Source organism: Pteropus alecto, unplaced genomic scaffold, assembly GCF_000325575.1.
Source record: "Pteropus alecto unplaced genomic scaffold, ASM32557v1 scaffold45, whole genome shotgun sequence".
Taxonomy (NCBI): domain Eukaryota; kingdom Metazoa; phylum Chordata; class Mammalia; order Chiroptera; family Pteropodidae; genus Pteropus; species Pteropus alecto.
The window spans coordinates 32,496,295-32,515,860 of NW_006442491.1; the positions used below are offsets into that span (position 1 = coordinate 32,496,295).

A 19,566-nucleotide genomic window follows, 5' to 3' on the forward strand; every position below is an offset into this window, starting at 1 on the left:
CTTTCCTTCGACTCCCATTTAAGAAGAAAAGTCCCATGGACGCCATGTTGGGGAGGCTCTCGGGAGTGGTGGGGACTGTGGTTAACCCAAGGGGGCAGCTGTCTCCCAGCTCTAGCTGATCGTTGCCACATGAAACAGGGGCTCAAGGTGACCAGGTCTTCTGATTTTTTCACAAGAAGCCAGAAATCTGGGTCTTCAAAGAAAATTTCCTCAGTTTTAGATCTTGGCCCCTAACTTGGTGATGCTGTTGTGTTGTCGATTTTGGTTTTTTTGGAGACGATGCGGGCTGGCTCTGCATGTGTCTGATAGAACGTGTCTGCAGACCTCTGGCGTTTGGGAGGGGAGTGGCTTCAAACCAACCTGGTTTGGAATCCCCCGTGTCTCGCTTTGTAGCTTTGTGACCTCGGGCCAGCTCATTTAGTTTTTCTGAGTTTTTCTCAGTTTTATCACCGACAAAATAAGGTTGAAGGTGAACTATTTCCTCTTCACATGGCATTCCCAGCACATGGCGACCGCTCCTGGGGTGTTGGTGTCATGCCCCCTTGACCCAGCCTACATGATTTCCAGTTCATGGAGAAACCAAGAGAAAGGTTTGGGGGTCCCTCAGACCCCAAAGATCACCCTCTACTTTTCCCCCACACCTGCAGCCCGCCTTCTGGGCTGGTCTGGGTAGTTCCCTGCTGCCTGCGCCTTTAGAAACAGGCTTTCTCACTTGGCCCTCAGACCACCTCTCTTCCTCCCGTCCCTTCGGATGGAAGGCGGGGCGGTGCTGTGGGCGGTGCTCGGTGAATCTGCTCTCTGCAGCATTCCGTTCTCTCCTGTAGGCTGCGGACACCAGGCCCTCCCAGCCTCACTGCCCCCACCCCAACTTGTTTCTTTAGAAATTAGCAGAAAGGAAAACAGCATTTGATCCTCTGTGTTCTGACCTTGCCATGAGTTATCTGTCCTTCATTGCATCATGGTGATTTCTCCTGAATTTGCCCTCGTTGAGAGACGTGGCTTTGAGGGAAACAAAGGCGTTCTTGAGGACTTTTCCCCATCACGGTAGCAAATGCAGGTGCCTGCGGGAGTCAGGCAGGATATGGACACAAGCGAAGGGGGCGGGCGAGGCATTAGGGACGGGTGGTGACTGTGGAAACCCAGCCCAGGGGCCTGAGCCACGCACAGCTCAGCCTGTGGTAGCTGGAGAGCCACAGGCCCAGCGCTGCCAAAGCTGCTGACTCTTAAGAGAAGCTGTAAATCCAGACTTAATCAGTTCGGTATTTTTAAGCCATACTTAATGTGTTTTATTGCGAAATAGTTTTAGATTTACGGAGAAGTCGCAGAGGTGGCACAGAGAGTTCCCGTGTCCCGCCCCCCCCAGTTTCCCTTTTGTGAATGTCTCACGTCATCCCAGACTTTCGTCACAGCTAAGAAACCAACACGGCACGTTGCTGCTCACTGAACCCCACCAGCTTCCCGCGGGCGTCTTCATCCTGCGACCCCGTCTACGATCCCACCCTGCATCCAGCGGCCGTGTCTCCTGCAGCCTGCGACACTTTCCCTGCTTTCGGCAGTTGGAAGGAGTATTTGTCAGGTGGTTTGTAGAGGGCCCTTCGCTCTTGGTCTGCCTGATGGTCATTGCGTGTGCATCACACGGGGGGCTCTGGCCGTCTGGAGAGAAGGCCATGGGGGCGAGGTGCCTTCTCATCACAGCTTATCAAGGGGCACGTGACACCCATGGGACATCACTGGGGTGTCAGCCCTGGTCAGCCTTCTGCACAGTGACATAACGAGCCCCCGGCCCCCCGACCGCCCCATAGCCTATTCAGTCATTCCTTCTTATGAGACTTGCGTGTATTTATTTTATACTTTGGGTTATAATCCAATATTACGCTATTTATTTTGCTGTTCAGATTGTTCTAGCTTTGGCCCATCCTTTATTATTTTTTTTAACATTTCCTTACCAGCTGGCACTACAGGGTGCTCCGGGGTCTTCTGTCTCCCCTACCTCAGCCCTGGAATCGGCCGTTTCTCCTAGGAACCCCATTCAAATTTTAAAGTTGGAAATTCAGTTAAATTTAAAAACTGAAACACTTGGTGAGTCAGATCAGGTACATCCGTGAGCCACGTCCAGCCACAGATGATCTCGTTCAGTCCCCAGAGCATTATTTCCAGAGAAGCACTGGTGTGATCCCCATTTTACAGATGAGGACACTGAGGCCCAGGGAGGTCAGGGCAGAGACTGAGGCCCGGCAGCCTGAGCAACCTCGTCCTGGGGCCGAGCTTCGACCTCATGGGGTCAGGGCAGGGGGAAGGAATGTACTTCAGGACAGTGGGCTTGGGGTCAGGCGCCCGGAGAGATGGCAGTGCCATGACCAGAGGAGGGGAACCGGGAGAGGAGTATGGTTTCAGACATGCAGGACCATGGGCCGGCTTCCAAGAAACCCAGGGCGAGCGAGCAGGTGGCGTCCTGAAGGGTGGTGGGAGCGGAATCCCATGAGAACCACAAGACGCGTCCTGTACTTAGGCAGAAAGAGGAAGAAACACAGGTAGTTTTCAAAACCATTTTTAAAATGAAAATTTTGTGCTGAGTTGTCACCTGTGTTAGTTACCTGTTGCTGCATAACCAATCATCCCAAACTCAGTTACCTTTCTTATTTAATAGTGTCTGTGGGTCAGGAATCTAGGGGCAGCCTGGCTGGGGCCTGTGGTCCCGGGTCTCTCCCAGGCTGCTGTTGAGGCATTGGCCAAGGCCATGGTCATCTCAGGGCTCAAGTCAGGGCTGGATCGCATCCAGGGAACGTCATGAGTTCTGGGTGGGATTCACTTTCTTGTGGGTCATTGCACTGAGGGACTCAGTTCCTCACTGGCTATTGGCTGGAGGCCACCCCAGTTCCCGGCCATATAGCAACTTGCTTCACCAAAGCTAGTGACTGAGAGGGAAAGTTGGGGGGGTGGGGGGCGGGTGATGAGCCAGCAAGAGAGGAGACTGCCAGCGAGATGGAGTGACAGTCTCTGTAACCTCGTCTCAGGAGTGACATCTCTTATTTTGGCTGACTCCTCTTCATCAGAAGCAAGTCCCCAGGGCCAGCCCACAGGCTAGGGGAGAGGTCACACCAGGGCGTGGATTCCAGCAGGTGGGGATGACTGAGGGCTATGTCAGGAGCTACCTGCACGCCCCATGTCAGACACTCTGCTGAATGTTCCGTCTTCCCAGCGTTCCAAGGACACGGAGGCCACTGCAATTGCTTCCCTGTCCAGGTAAGTAAAGGAGGGCTCAGAAAGGTGTAGTGACTTGCCCAAGGTCCCACCGCTCATGGTGGGTAGAGCTAAATTAAACTCCAGTCTGCATCCCGAGTCCAGCTCCTAATGTGCCCAACTTGTGTTTCTCTGAATGTCCCCAGACCCCTACTCTAGCATAGCCTTGGAGCTTGGCTGAAAACACAGATTACCAGCCGACTCTAGACAAAGCAGACCAGGCTCAGAGGGGCCTGGAGAGCAGCCTTCGACAGGCATCCCCCAGGGGATTCAGGTGCCCCTAGCACCTAAGAGCGGCATGTAAGCTGCCTCTCTACCCCGTAAGGACATGATAACACGGAAATGGAATCTCTTTCACACACATACCGAAGGGTTGGGCTCCGTCCATTCAGCTCAAAGAAAACAGAGGCTTAAGTGTCTGATTTCAGTGATTGAAGAGAGGTGGTGGCTTCCTAACGTTCACAGTCACTTTTGGGTCCCTCTACGCAGAAGAAATCGAAAAATAAACGAGGTGCATGGAGCACAGGAAGCGCTCAGCTCAGTGTCTGCCTGGAGGAGGCTCCCTGATCCGTCATGGCTTTCGTTACCAAGTTAATGATTGCTATTAACTTGTTAGTATTATTAATTCCAGTGCAGGGAAAGCTCGACTCACCTTGACTCTGGTTTAGAGATTATGATTCTTTGCGTTTGTCTAGTTCAGTGGTTTAGAAAATGAAGATGTTTAGTTTGGGGAAACAGTTTTCGGTTCAGTAAATAATAACTGGGTGGGTCTGGGACTCTGGGTTACTCCTGGGCCTGTCCCTGGGCGGGATGCCACTCAGTGTCTCAGCCATCAGTGAGGTCTCTGCAAACCCCGGCCGATCCCAGAGACGGGCGGCAGGATGCGGTGACAGGGCAGGGCGCTTGATGAGCTGTTTTGTTCCTTGCAGATCAGAAGCGACACTTCACAGATCTTGGAGGAAAACATCCCACTCCTTAAGGCCAAGGTGACAGAAATGCGTGGCATCTACACCAAAGTGGACCAGCTGGAGGTGTGTACAGGAAAACGAGCTGTCTTTGTGAGACCGGTGGATTAGTTCTGCCTCTTTTGTGCCCTCTTCCAAGACGCTAATCTGGCCTCGAGAGTGTCAGGCGTTAGACCCAGTCGACCCGTTAGACCCAGTCGGCCGAGTTGGTGGCAAAAGGGGGCCTACGCTCACGTGGCATTTTTTAAAAAAATGTGACAGATGTGAATTTATAGAAAGTATCCTATTTTAAAAAATTGGGTATTTCATATAAAAATATCTGGATGTTAAACTGCTTTTGGAAATTCGGAAGTTTTCTGACCCTGGGCCCACATTTCTCTAAGTACTTTCTTCTGTTTATTGTTCGAGGTGTAAATACATAAAGCACACACATCCTTGTGTCCAGTTCAGCAAATTTTTACACATGTACTCTCCCAGGGAGAGATGGCCCACACTGAGAAACAGAACATTTCCTACCCCCAGCTGTATTCTTGTGGAGCTGGTGGCAGCTGCGCCTCACGTGAGGCATGTCCTCTCGCGGTCACCACAGTCCCCGCCGTGCCCTATGGCCTCACTCCTGCCTTATCTCCCCCATCCGTTACGCATGTGGGCACCAGGCTAAGCTGGATGGCCTCTCATTTTTCTCCTTGCTGCCCTGCAAAGTTGGTACCCTCGCCGTCCCATCTCCCGGACGAAGGGCATCAACTCCGAGAGGTAGGCCACTTACCCAGGGTCACGTTGCTAAGTGCATGAAGCTGAGGTTTCCGCTCGCATCCACGGGGCCTGATCTCTGAGACGAGCTGGGGCCCTCGGCTCAGGATCTTCGTTCCCTGCACGGAGAGGAGCTTAGAGCTTAATAGCTGTCACCTGGACAGAAGGGACGTGGGCCTCTCTGAGCTCCAAAGGAGGGGAGCGTGGCTGTCGGCACTGGAGTTAGCAGAGAATTAACATTCTTGTCAGCAGAGAGCGAGGCAGGATTATAATTAAAACTTTGCCCTTGGAATAGCTGATTCATTTGAATTTTATTCCACACATTTGAAAGAGGAAGAAAAAGTGAAGATTGGCAGCCCCGGTTTTTGCCTTGTTTGGGTCAACCCAGTTGACCCAAAGTCCAATTCTTTTCTTTAGCGTTCAGCCCATTAACACTCACTGAGGGCCTACTATGTGCCGCTGTGGGGTCCTCACGGCGAGAAGGCAGATACAGCCCACCGCCACATTCCAGCAGGAGAGACACATCTACAAAGCATCACCACAGTAGTTTACTGTTGCCGCCGTAAAAATTACCACCGATTAGTGGTTTAAAACGCGAATTTCTGATCTTACAGCGCCTGAGGTCAGAAGTCAAAAATATGCCTTATGGGCTAACGTCGAGGTGTCAGCCAGTTCCTTGTGGAGGTTCTGGGGGAGAATCCACACCCTTGGCTTTTCCAGCTTCTAGAGGCTCCCCGCGTTTCTCAGCCCGTGGCCCCTTCCTCCGTCTTCAAAGCCCCCGCCCGGCTCAGCATCCTCCAGTCCCCCTCGTCCTCTGACACTCTGTCCCCTCGGGGAAGGACCCTGTGATTACGCCAGGCCGGCCGGGTGAGCCAGCATCATCGCCCCATCTTAGTTCCGCCCACACTTGCCCAGGGTGATTGAGGGGAGTGAGGCCAGGGCTGCGCTGACTGCGGAGAGAATGCTCCAGGCCGCTGGAGGAGGGAGGAGTTGGGGGGTGGGAGGTGCGGGTGGGGGCGCAGCTCAGGGAGAGGCTCAGACGAAGGGAAGATCTTGGCTCTGGGGCAGGAGGAGGCGAAGTGATTTGCCGGAGGTCACACAGCTAGGAAGTGGCGGAGCCGACACTGAGAAAGACCGTGCTCCTAAGTGTGCCTCCGTGCCCAGTGCTGGCCCTCTCTCTGGACCGGGCCCCGCTCCGAAGCTGAGGCCTTTGCCAGAGGAGTTCAGATACATCAGAACTCACAGATACAATGAAAAACAGTGGGACTTCTCTCCTTCCTTCCTTCCTTCCTTCCTTCCTTCCTTCCTTCCATCCTTCCTTCCTTCCTTCCTTCCTTCCTTCCATCCTTCCTTCCATCCATCACAGTTTATAATGGTTCTTTCTCATTTTTATTCTGGTTTTAAAATGTGTTTTGATTTAAATTAATAGTTTATAAAGCATAGTACTGAGATTTTACTCAATGCATTCTTTGAGCCTTCCTTTCCTTCCTTCCTTCCTTTCTTCCCTCCCTTCCTCCTTCCCTCCTGATAATAGTAATATATTTCACTGTAGAGAAAAATATATAGAAGTCACCCATACCCCCAACACTAAGCCACCAGGGGCCTATGATGAGCTGTCACCTTCTTTCTGTCCCCCAGTCCCCATCTGTGTGGATACATGTGTGTCCCCTCCTCCCCCATCTTCCCCCTAGTCGGCTACAGGCTGGGGTGGCCCAGGCTTGGCCTCTTCCAGGCCTGGCTGGGCAGGGCTGCCCTCGCTGGCAGGCATTTTGGAAGCGGGTCAGACCTCGTGAGCACGCATTTCTCGGCGGCCTCACTCCCCACCAGACTGGTCTTAGCACAGGGAGCGTAAAATTGGAATCGGCTGGAGGAAGGGGATGGCAGGACTTTCTTCTGTGTTTTGCAACCAGATGTGCTGGCTAAACATGGCCTCCGAGCTCCAGGGCCGGAGCCCTGGTCAGGAGAAGCTTCTAGCCCATGTCGCCTTGTCCTCCCCCCGACTAAATACACACACGCACACACATATACGCACACGCACATCCACACCCCTGATGTGGCTTATTCAGCCCCTTGGCTCTGCCCCTGCCAGAACCACAGGGCAGCAGCAGCACGACAACGCCGCCATCTTGGGTCCGTCCAATGTCTTTTTGCTAAGGATGCATTGATTCTTTCATTCATTCATGCGTGCATTCATTCACGTGTGCATGCATTCATGCATTCACCAGCCAGCTGACCAGGCTCTGGTCTTGGCCGGTGCACAACACTGACTCAGCACCTGCTCGCTCAGAGCTGGCCTTGCAGAGGGAGGTGGACTGTGAATAAACACACAGGGAAGAAGTTCAGAGGGCGAAGAGAGCTAAGAAGACAGGAAGCAGCGGTTCCACAGCGGCTCAGGGGTTGCGTTCGATCGGGTGTTCAGGGAAGGCCTCCCTGTGGAGGGGACAGTCGATCCAGAGCCTGAAAGACAAGCAGCATCCGCCCCGTCAAGAGCGGCCAGCATGGAGAGAGCTGGTACAAAGGCCATGTGGAGAGTGAGGCCTGGAGAGAGCTGTGCGGCTTAGGGCAGGTGACCCAACCTCTCTGGGCCTTCGTTCCCTCCTCTGCAAAACAGAGGCTAAAAATTCGGGTCCGTATGGGGAGGATATGGGAGGACACAAGTAGAGGCTTGACCAGGCCTGTCCCTGTCATCGTCAGGGTTCCCGAAGGTGGCCTCCCAGCTAAGTAGCCCCGACCTCTCCAGGAGCCCTTTGGTGGCAGCGATTGAGGGCCTGGCGTCTCTGCTGGCCGAGGGGGCCAGAAATGTGGTCCTGTCCGTGGCAGATGTGGCATCTCTGCCGTCTGCTTTCTCCGCCAGGCCTTCGTCAAGATGGTGGGGCGCCATGTCTCCTTCCTGGAAGACCACGTGCTTCAGGCTGAGAGGGACCACGGGGCCTTCTCACAGGCCCTGCGGAGGTGGCTGGGGTCCGCGGGGCTCCCCCGCTTCAGGACCGTGAGTATCTCCCCACCTCCCGCCTCCTCCTACTAGACCCTGGAGTGGGGAGAGGGGCTCAGGAAATGGGAGTTCAAAGGGCACATCTCATTTCTGCAGACAGGAAATGGTGTCTGGCTGGCCAGAGGAGGGCCGGCCCGCGTGGCTGGGCGTCTCGGTTTCTCCCTCGGGTGCCTCTTCTGACCCTGAGCTTTGAGCTTCAGTGCCATGACTGCTCGTTTATTCATCCCCCATTTATTGAGCGCCCGGGGTTTGCCAAGCCCCGTGGTCCTTCTGGGATTAGCACAGTAAGCAGAAACAGACGCTGTTCCCCTGTCCCTGCCCCACAAACCTAAGGCCAGGCTCAGAGCAGCACCAGAATTCAGGCCAGGCCATCCTTCCCAAGGCACGAGTCAGCCTCTAGCAGCCCAGAGGGGCCGGGGAGGGTGGACGGGGTCCAGCCTGCGTGTGGCCCGTTGTGACTTGCAAAGGCCTCTCCCGCCCACATCTCTGCTTTCCTGAGATCCTCCTTATGACCCCAGAAGAAAGGAAGGATCATTGTGTCCCTTTTACTGGCAGAAAAAATTGAGGCCAGACTCAGCCTGCAATTAAGACCTTTAATATTTAAGACATATTTGTCTTTCTAACTTATCATGTGCTGGTCCCCTAGTCCAGGGGACATTGAGCCATGTCTGGAGACATTTTGGTTGTCAACTGGAGATGAGGGGTGCTACTGGCATCTAATGGGTAGAAAAAGGGATGCTATTAAACATCCTACAATGCCCAGGGCAGCCCCCACAACAGAAAATGATCTAGCTCTCAGTGTCAGTAATGCTGGGTGTGAGATCTCTGCCCTAGGCTGTATTTGATAATTATCACAATGGTTTACGTTAAGTTTGTTCTAAACGCTTTATGTACTGTTTTATATGGCATCTAATTCTCACACCAGTCTTTGGAAGAAAGTACTATTGTCATCACCCCCATTTTATAGCCGAGGAGACTGAGGCTCAGGGAGGTGAAGGGACTTGTCCGAGGTCACACAGCCTGATGTGACCAGGCTGGGTTGGAGCCCCGGGTGACCTGTCTCTGTGGCCTTGCCCTTCAGAGGAAAGGTGTCTGCCCAGCCAGCCACCCTGTCCTGCCTCCGGTGGAGTCTCACACTGTTCCTTGGGCTCTGTCTGGGGGTACCCCGTCTCCTCCGTCGTCTCCGTCCCTCTCTCCTGCCCCCACGTCTCCACTTTGTGTTATCACAGAGACTCATTTATCGCGTGAGCGTTCCAGGCGCTGCTTCAGGCACTTCGCGTGCCCTGGCTCATTTGCCTTCCCCGGCCATCATGTGCACTGCATATTAGTGTCATCCCCATTTGACAGATGAGGAAGTGGAAGTTTGGAAGGATTTAGGGGTTGCAGTCTTGCAGCCCACGGGCAGAATCGGGCTCATGCGAACTCATTCTGTGCGGTCAGGCGATGCTATTTGAACGTGACTCGGGATGCCTGGCTAGGCGTTCACTCCCCAGCCCCTGCCAGGACCCCTTGTTCCATCCTGTGCTATACCTGCCTGAGGCATGTGCTGCTCACCCGCCTGTGAGTGACTTGCCCAAGGCCAATAACAGCTGGACAGTGGCCCCATAGATCTCATGGTCTAGAAACGCCTATTGATCCTTCAGAGCCCGAGTTAATGCCGCCTCCTCTGAAAAGCCCTCCGGGATTGCCCCCTCTCCAGACAAATGCAAGCTTTCTGCATTCCAACAACTGTGAAGTCACAAGCTGCTTCCTTTGTCCTCCTCTCCCCCGAGTTGCGGTAAACTGTCCCTGGGTGTCTGGGAGTGCCCCAGTCACACAGTGCTGTGTCCACCGATGGCTTTAGAAGCACGTTGGGGGAGGAGGATTGGAGGTCCTTGGCTGCCGATAGCCTGTTGGATGATCTGCATAATTGTCCCCATGCAGTTGGCACTAGTGTCCCCAATGAGAGGCAGAGACTAAGGCCTGAAGGAGAGTCACGTGTCTGAGGTCAGTGCTGGGGCTGGCGCCCCCGTGGGGCTCTGATACTGAGGAGCCCCCTCCCACTCCTGCAGCAACGTCCCACCAGGGTGCGGCTGGGTGTGCCAGGACCTGCCCCTTCTCGTGTCTGCCAGACTCGGGGCCCCCAGGCCTCTCTGTGGCAACTTGTTCCAGGAAACGCATCGCAGCCAGGGATGGTGAGTCATTCTGCACCCCTGGCATGTTGATCTTGGCCCCAGAAGGGCTTTGTCTGGGGCAGACAGTGCAGGTGAGCGTGTATGCACACGCGTGTGTGCAGGCCCGAGGGTTCCCAGGGCTGTACCTGCCCCCAGGGTGCAAGCTGAGGGGTCCTTATAGACTGATGGTCGTCACAGCTTGTGTTGGGTCCCTGACTGTGCAGACACCTCACATCCCACTCTGAGAGGTAGGTCTGGTCATTGTCCCTATTTTACAGATGGGTAAACTGAGGCATCAAAGGGTCAAGTTGCTCGCCCACCCGGAAGTGGTGGAGCTGGAATTTGAACCTGTAAGGCCTGGACTCAGAGCCAGCACTCTGCCCTGCTTGGCTCTGCCCCGCTTGGCTCTGCCCCACTTGGCTCAGCTGGGTCTCTCTGCCTGGTTCTGACAACTGAAACTGCTGTCTGGGGGTCAGAGTCCTCGCGAAACGCCCAGATGGTTCTCTGTTCTTCCATCTGGATTTCCCCCAAGCCAGGATTTCACAGTGTCTCGAGTCAGTTCCCCTCGGTGCCTGCCCAAGGTGGACACTGCCACCCTGCTCAGAGAGCCCGCAGCAGCCCTCCTCCCCGCAGTAGTGGGCAGCTGCTCCTCGCAAGCCCAGATTCATCTCCGGCCCCACCCGCCCTCCAGGGGTCCCGTGGAGCGGAGGCTGGGGTGGGACATGGGCGCTGGAGCGTCACCTGGCACCACGTGCATGCCGGCAAGGGTTCCTGTCCCTGTGGGGTGAGCCACACCACTCTCCCGGAAGCCTATGCCCCAAGGGAAATAGGCCACCCATCGCTGTCTCCCCCCATGGTCTTTCCAGAATCGGGGGATGAGTGGGGACCCCTTCATGGGATCTGGGAGGGAGCCCCTCAACCTTCACCCTGGAGCAGGGTGGGGGCCTTTGGGGGCGAGATGGGAGGAAATGGGTCCTTGCTTTTTCTAACTTCACCAGACTCTCCCCTCTCTTCTTCCTCAGTCTGCGGACGTAGTGGGGGGGCCCAGGGTGGACACAGAGCACCCGTCCCCACAGCACCAGGGACTCAGACCCGGCCCTACCCCTGTGACTGGGTGCTGGCCATGGCCTGGGCTGGCCCCAGGAGGCCTGAAGGCCTGGGGACAGCGGTGTGCCACCTCCTAACGAGCTCCGCCTGAAGCCCAGCCCTTTTGCCTCCGAGGTGAGCTGCCCGTGACGTCTGCGGTCAGTCGTCTGCGGTCAGTCCACAGACAGCGCCGGCCCGGTGCCCTGGGCCCTCAGCGCCCAGATACAAAAATGTGCGTGTTTTCACGCTACAGTGGATGTGTTTTCATGGTACAAAGGTCTGTATTTTCACACTGCACAGCGTGGCATAGAAGTTTTTGATTACACTTTTACATCGATCCTGATAATGTTCCAAGACGTTAACGAAGAACTGGGCTTCTCTTTCGCATAGCATTTTTTAGCTGCGTGACCGTGGGCAGGTCGCGGAGCCGCCGGAAGCCTCAGATAGCCTCACCGCCGGTTCGCGGACGTGGGCACGATCACATGCTTGCCAGAAAACCGGTTTGTGTTTGATGCAAGGTGACGAGGGCCTCCGCCAAAGCAGTGGGAATAAAAAGGAAGAGAAAGACTCTAGACATCTCTGAAGGAGGGTTCTGAGCACTGGGGGGTCTGACAGGCCAGCTTTGCTTGTGGGTAATGTCGTGGTGCAGGACAGACTGCCCCATCGCTCAGCGGTGAGCCGGTGTCATGGCGATGGTGACATACAGCCAGCCCTGCAGTGCCAGGCACTGTTCTCAGCTCAGCATCCCATGGGCGAGGGGCTCTTTTTATCCCCATTTTATAGGTGAGCAAACTGAGGCACAGCCAGATTACGCGAGGTCACACATTGGGCATGAGGATATGAACTCACATTCTTAACTCTGTCTCACGCTGCTGGGGACGGAGCTGTCATCTCTTCCTTCAGGAAGTTTGTGTCTAGTGAGAGAACACAGACCATGACCAAATCCTAAGAAAATGCAGCAGACAGTTGTTTCTAAAGGGGGCCCTGGCTGGCCGTGGCGGGAGAGGGGTCAAGGATGGCCTCTCAGGAAGGGCCATGGAAGCTGCGACCTGCATGGTAAACAAGGTGGCAGGAAGTCCAGCGTGGGTTGGTTGAGTGAGCGGTAGGGAGAGGGACGAGGGACGAGGTCGGGGCCAGACTGGGCGGGGCCTTGGGCCACACAGAGGAGTCGAAGACTCTGGTGCCCTGCCCTGAGCTAAGGCGGACGTTCAGGGTCAGCAACGTCTTGCTGAGTCTTGAACTCGAAAGCTGAGCAGTTGGGCGGGGCCTTGGGCCGCACAGAGGAGTCGAAGACTGCTCTAAGGGTAATGAGGGGCGTGACTGGTCACATTTGTCTGGAGCATTGCCAGGGCTGGTGCCCTGCCCTGAGCTAAGGCGGGCGTTCAGGGTCGGCGACGTCTTGCTGAGTCTTGAACTCGAAAGCTGAGCAGGGTGCGTGGGCCCCCCAGGCTTGGGCTCAGTTGTTAGAAGTGCATTTCCTCAGCCTGGAAACACCTCGTTCTGTGCCCTGAGCAGACTGCAGTTCTCACCTCGCAGGGTCTCAGGGCCCTTGTCCAACTGGAAGAGAGAAAAGAGGCTCCAGGTCGGGGGGCCCAGGTCTCCTGGATGAGTATCTGGGTCCCAGAGACCCTGTATGAGGAGGCGCCTGCCAGCCCAGCGCCTGCACGCAGACGGCCCCGTGCATCTGGAGATCATCAGCCGTGTGCAGAAGTGAAAGCCTGCGATGGAGCTCAAGTCATGCGGGCCGCCGGCCTGGGAAGGGCATGGGAGACCACATTAAGGTCACTGTGTCCCCTTGGCCTAGGCCCGGTCACGGCCCGGTGGCCACTATGGGTGTGCTGCTGACCATGCCAGGCCCTCCCCTTGGTGCATATGCCCAGGGGTGCGTGTGCCCAAGGGCCCAGAGCAACCTCACTAATTTGTTGTAAACCACCGTTTTCTGCTGAGCCAAAACAGCTTGTTCACGAGGTGTCATTTTGATTAATTTTCCGATGGATGAGAGTGAGATGCTTTCCCAGGAAATCTCTTTGGCTAATAGCAAAACCACTTGGGGCCAAGGCCTGACACCCGCACAGAGCCGGGCTGACGAGGGGGTGTGTGTGTCTCATGGACTGGGTTTGGACCCGCCTAGCCACCCTGTTCACCCACAGATGCCCACAGGGCAATCCGGTGACATGAATGAGTGTACCACACTCATTCCAGGTGTAACACAGTAAGGAGTGGTGGGAACTCGGGCGAATTGCAAAGCCCAGGCCTCATCTAAAGGGGTGGACATGGCCCAGCAGCAGCCTTCAAGGAATGGGGACCAAGCGTAGCCAGATTTTCCTATTTAGGGGAGAAAGCTAGACATTTGGATTTTCCCCCCTAAATGTTAAACACGGTGAGGAAGATCGATAGCACCCAGCACACTCCTTAGCTCTGGATTTAGGCTGATGGCCTCTACCCCCACAGAGGCATTGGGGACCAAGGAAGAGTGGAGAGGCAGCCCCTTCCCTGCGCAGTGCCAGCCCCAGCAGGAGCCTCCAGCTTTGGCAGCAGCATGACTAACAGCCAGCAGTTTTATTGAGCGTATACTATTACTCCAACTGTTGTACTTATAATGAGCATGTACGTGAAGGGCTTTCAGAGCCTTGTCTCAACTTCCCATAACAACTCCAGAGGTAGATGTTATTATTCCGGTTCCTGAGGATGGAGCCTGAGGCTCAGAGAGGGCTATTCACTTGCCCAGGGTCACATACCATAAGTGGCAGGTCCAGGCTTTGATCCTGCTTTGACCTTGTTCAGTGCGTCTCTCTCCTCCCGCTACGATCTTCCCAAGGCCAAGGTCCACAGCCTCAGGGACCAAACTGGAGATCCTTCGGCCAAATCTGCCCCATCGACACGTGTTCTTAGGCCAGCTTTGGTATATGTATATATTTAATTTGAATTAGTTGCCCCAGCGTTTTAAAAATCAAATTTCTCGTAAGAATCTGTACTTCTGGCTCTTTGAAAAAAAAAAAGAAAAACAGAAGTCTGAGACTCTGAGCAGCATCCCTGCCAAGTTGTCTCTGGCCCAAGTACCCATTCTCAGTTTCTGTCTGTGGGCAGTTGAGTTTCCTACCCAGGTCAAGCACCCAGTAGGTATGCAGTAAATAGGAATCAGTGGATGTCTGCGGGCTTCCATGGCCCTGATGGCCTCCCTAGATGTCTCCGGAGGCCGTCTCCGGGCCATGGAGAACTGGGATGGAGGGAGTGTCCCTGCCTGCCTCTCTCCTGGCAGCTTGGGGCAGCCTCCTGGGCTTGCATGGAGGTAATGGAGACTGTGGGTGAAACTGCCCTGCCCAGGCTGGCCTGCAGGAGTCGTCAGTGCCAGGCTTGGCGTCTCCTCCCCTCCTCCTCCGTGCCCCCCCAGCTCCCTCCCCACCCCGCCCAGCCCAGTGGAGAGGGAGGGAGGGCCAGAGGCTCTGCCAGGCTGGGCCGCCTCCCCCTCCCTCTGCCCAGTCCCCCTAGAGGGTCACTCCCGGAAGGAGGCAGGCCGGGCTGGGGCTTTATCTCCGTGGTGGAGGCCAGCAAGGCACCAACACAAAGAAGGCAGAGGAGGTTCCATTGCGCCTTCTCCTTCTGCCCCCATCATCCCTTGCGGTAAAATGCAACATGAGCAGATGGCAAATATTAGCACGACAATGGAGGAGAGGGGTGCAGGTCCCCAGCGCCCGCCAGCCCCCTACCGAGCTAGCTCCCAGGCTTCTCGCACATTAATGGGTTTGTCTGGCTCTGGATATTTGGTGGTATGCGTGCTGGGGAGGGACAGAGGGCTCCTGGCTGGCTGGTTTGTTGGGAACCAGAGTTTTGTTTTAAGCATTGCATTCTTGTTGAGATCTTGAGGGTGCGTGGGGAGGAAGTTCCTTTTGATGATGAGGGGTTTTTATTTTGAGGGGGAGCTATTTGTCGAGGCCTTCATGGGAGCACCCCAGCCTCTCCCTGGTTGGTGAGACACACCCAACAGTGTCTTTTCCCAAACACCGCTACCATCAGAGGCATCCCTGTGACAGCAGCATCCTTAGACCAAGTTCTGCCATCCCCGGAGCTAGCGGCCTTTGTACCTGCTGGTTCCCCCGACCGGATACCCTTCCTGCTCCCTGCCTGGTCATGTTTATTCCTTGTTCAAGGCCAAGTCAGAGAAACGTTGCCACCTCTGGGAAGCCACCTGATTCCCCAGGGAACTTTCCTCTGGGCTCCCCTAACCCCCTGCTCCTTCCCCTGTGGACACGGCACCTTGGGGAGTCGCTGTGTCTTCACCCGTTTCCACCAAACTGAGAGTCTCTCAGGAGTAGGTGGGGACTCTTACCTTTGATGTCGTATTTACGCGATGCCAGCAGCCAGAGTTTCCAGGGCTCTTGTTTGGGTCAGCACGAGCCGGCGCTGCACGTGCCCGAGCTTGGCTCATCCTCATGCCCGCCTGTTACGTAGGCCCTTCTTCCATTCCCACTTCACAGATGAGGAAGCCGAGGCTCACAGAAGTTAGGACATTTTAACTTAGGCAGTGACACGCTCGGTGTGTATTGAGACTTGGTACATGGGAGCTGTTAGTAATAACGGTTGTGAATCGGGCACCAAAGGATGAAGAAATGATCACACTGGGTCCGTGCCTGAGCTCCTGGTCTTCCCAGAAAGGAAAACCCACAGGCAGGTACAATTAGCCGGTAATTATAAGGAGGGCCGTGTGCTTCTGACTTCCTGTGTATGACAGAAAAAGGGGAAAGAGAGGTCAGGGGAAGTCACCGATATAGGCGAGGAAAGGCATTTGGGAGGGGACGGCGTGGCGTGCTGTGTGGCAGTGGCTTGGCACCAGCTTGTGCAGCGTTCCTGAGTGAGGGTGGGCTGGGCAGAGGTTGAGCAGCCGCGGTCGGCCATCGCAGGCTCTGAGGTGACGTGATGAGCGGAGGTCGTGGCCTTCATTTGTGCAGATGCCTCGGTGATGCCTGCAGTGGGGGTCGTGGCATCTGGAGAAAGTGTGTGTGATCCTTTTGATGTCCAAGGAGCCCGGAAAGCTCTTGAACTTGGTTCTGTCCATGGTCAGCTTTCTGCAGGGAAAATAAACCACGTCTCATTAAGCAGCGAGTTCATCCGGGTGGCCTGTTCCGGCAGATACCGTCACACCTTGTCACGTTGCCAGATCTGAAGTCAAGGCCAAAGTTCTTGTTCCTTGGAGAATCCTAATAACTAACCTGGGAACCCAGTCGGAGTGGGGTAATGCTAGCTTCTAAGTGGGGCGAGGAGCTGGAGCAGGGAAGGGGCTGCGTCAGGGCTGCGCCTCACCGAGCGCCCCTTGGGAGGTGCCTCCTGTGAGTCGGGTTGGGCATCTCAGCATTGTAGCCCCAGGTCTGCCTTTTCCTTTCCTGTCTCTGGCAGCTCTTTGCTGTCCTGGACCTGGCTCCAGAGGCATTGAGCAATGGCCCAAAGAGTGTGTGTAGGGGCTGAGGTGGCCAGGAGGGGCTCAAATGGCACGAGTTATTGCTACGAGAGAAATGGGAGGCCACAGGCTGCTCATGGCACTGGCCGCCAGTGTCTCTGTGCCCAGTGCAGCCTCCTGTAACCTGTCACTGTCTGGCCAGCAGGCATTTACTGAGCACCTACTGTGAACTAAGCACCCTAATTGATAGATGAGTCATGCCTCTTAGTGGCTGAGAGATGTCCTGGCACTTAATATTTTTGCGGATCCTTGTGATTAAAAATCAAAGCAGTAGTAAAATTGGCTCCCACAATTGTGATTTAATTTAAATGTTCATGTTTTGGAACTGAATGCATTAAATACTAAAAATGTAATGTTATAAAATTGTACACTTGGGCTGTTTGCAAGCTAATGATGGCGTTTAAAAAGAATATGAATTCGGGGGGCCATCATGATAATGGAATTAGCCAGCATTCATTGAGCACTTACTGTTTTCTAAGCCCTTTGCAGTTACACGGGCAAAACACCCTGTTCCGAATGAGAAAACCAAACCACAGAGAGACTAAGTGCCTTGGCCAAAGTCGCACACCAGAAAGGGGGACGACTGCCGTCTGAGGGGTCTGGAAATGGGACACGGTTTACTGTGCCGGATGAAGGGGCCCTGCTCTCTGTGCTGGCAGCAACACGTGGGCTTTGGAGGGGATGTCACGAGTTCAAATCTGAGGACCTCTGTGAACCCCACCTCTATCCTTACCCTCATTCCCATAAACAGCGTGAGCCACACTTGTTTTGGGGGAGTAAATAGGCAGATAGTGGGGACCACCGAAAGCTTGGCCCCTGTACCTCCAGAAGCACTAGAGAGTGAGCACAGCCTCCACCCCAACTCCTGTTTCGGGTTGTCTTGGGGTGGGGGTGGGGCAGGCAGCACGGCCTGGCCAGCACGGTCCTGTCATGGGCTCCTCTCCCTTTGTACCTTGGGCTTTTTTCCCCTGGAGACCTTGGGATCTTGTGCCTGGAGACAGCTGTGCCCATCCCACTCTGCGCGAACACACCACCTCCCTGCCCTACCCCACGTCCACCTTCAAGTTGTCCTTGGCTGCTCCAGGAGCCGTCATACCTGTGACCCCAGGGCTTTACCTCTCCTTCCCCAGCCCCTGGGCTGGGCTGAACTCCCTCAATGTCAAATATCCACCTACCTCCCGCTTTTTTTGTTCATTCATTCATTCATTCATTCATTCATTCTAACTCCCTCAATGTCAAATATCCACCTACCTGCCCGCTTTTTTTGTTCATTAGTTAATTCATTCATTTATTCATTCAACCAGTATTTATCATGCACTCACCTGTATGAGCTGGGAGCTGTTTCAGACCCTCAGAACCCGGGGGGACAGATGTTAGTCTAGTGTAATCTATAATGTGCCCCACGGGAGAGAGGGACATGAAGGGCAGGGAGATGTGTGCCTGGGGATGGGGGAGGGGGTCAGGGAGGCCCGGCACCCTGGAGGGAGGAGAGTATGCAGGTGGCTGGGCCAGCTGAGGGAGCATGAGGCCTGAGCATGCAGCCTGTTGGAGCTGGAGGTAAAGGTGGGGGCAGAGGATGGAGCAGGTCGTGGGGCTGTGGGGAGAGGATGGAGCAGGTCGTGGGGCCACTGTGGAGGACTTTGAGACATGCTCTGCCCTGCATCTGCCACATGAAGGAAGATGCTGGGTGTGTAAGTAAGGGTGCAGGTTAGGAGGTTAGAGATGCTGGGATGGTCCAGGGAGAGATGCTGGTGGCCTGGACTGGGGTGGCCAGGGTGGAGGTGGGAAAACAGGGTTCATTCTGTGTGTGTGCACGCGTGCGTGTGTGTGCGCGTGTGCGTGTGTGTGTGCGTGCGCGTGTGTGTGTGAGATTGAAATTCTTTGTTGAGGTCATTGTAGATTCATATGCAGTTATAAGAAATAGTACGGAGAGATCCCTTGCACGTTTTGCACCGGCTCACATTTTGCAAAACCGCAGCATGATGTGACCACCGGGCTGTTGACATGGATACAGTCCGCCGCTCCTACCCCGACCTCCCCTGTCCCACCTGTACTCATTCGTGCGTGTCGAATCAGTTCTGCGCTCGGCCGTTTCCACTTTCGCCTTCTCCCCCCTTGCCCAACCGCTGGCAATTGCTAATCTGCCCTCCGTTTCTAAAATTTAGCTTTCGAAAATGTTCTATAAATGGAATCCTACAGCATGTAACCTTTTGGGATTGGCTTTTCTTGTGTGGCATAATTCCCTGGAGATCCATCCAAGTTGCTGCGTGAGTGCAGAGGGTCCATCTGGATGCGTTTGCTTGTGGACCCCCAGTTGGCGAATCGAGGGTGGGGTTCAGGGCCGGAGGCGCCCTACGTGGAGCCAGTGGCTCCAGCCCCGAGGCTGAACGAGCTCGTCCAGGGAGGCAGAGGGGCTCTCGGTCGATGTCCAGCATGTATTGATTAAGCATCTACTATATGCCAGGCGCCGTTTGAGGCACAGGAGAAACAGCCGTGAATGACATGGAGAAGGTCTCTGCTGGTGGCACAAGGCCGACAAGGGGCTGGAGCCAGGGTGGGCGCAAGGGGAGCATGCTCAGCCCCTGTCTGTCTTCCTCTCCTCTCTTTGCAACCATAGAGGACTGGGACCAGCGGGGGGGAGGCCAGGCGAGGCCGGTGGCAGGCCCTGGGGTGGAGCTTCAGAGCAAAGGTTTCCAGGAGTCCCGAATAAGCGTTGCCCTTAAGGGAAGATGGCGTCCATTCCACAGGGACTGACCTGTCTTCCGAGGCGGCCTTTGTCCTCTAAGAGTATTATTTCTCTGATGGGTTTGGCCGGTGGAAGAAGGGGAAGGCAGGTGGTTTTTCGTGTCCTGGCTGGGCCCAGTGACCTGGCTTGAATTTGGGGAGGCCCTGACTCCACACTGCCGTCACAGTCTCCTCGTCCCCAGC

General features: G+C 55.1%; 1 protein-coding gene across 4 annotated transcripts in view; it reads left to right on the forward strand.

Moving 5' to 3' along the window:
- BCAS4 (breast carcinoma amplified sequence 4) overlaps positions 1-19,566 on the forward strand; it is a 42,298-nt gene that overhangs the window by 10,577 nt on the left and 12,155 nt on the right. For 2 of the 4 annotated variants that reach the window (XM_025039896.1, XM_025039897.1), the window contains exons 6-8: positions 4,170-4,271; positions 7,810-7,944; positions 9,999-10,121. In XM_025039896.1, coding sequence (XP_024895664.1) covers positions 4,170-4,271; positions 7,810-7,944; positions 9,999-10,121 — 360 coding nt within the window. Of the gene's footprint in view, positions 1-1,409; positions 3,194-4,169; positions 4,272-7,809; positions 7,945-9,998; positions 10,122-19,566 lie in introns of those variants that run through there. The other 2 variants (XM_025039899.1, XM_025039898.1) reach the window with 2 other exon arrangements.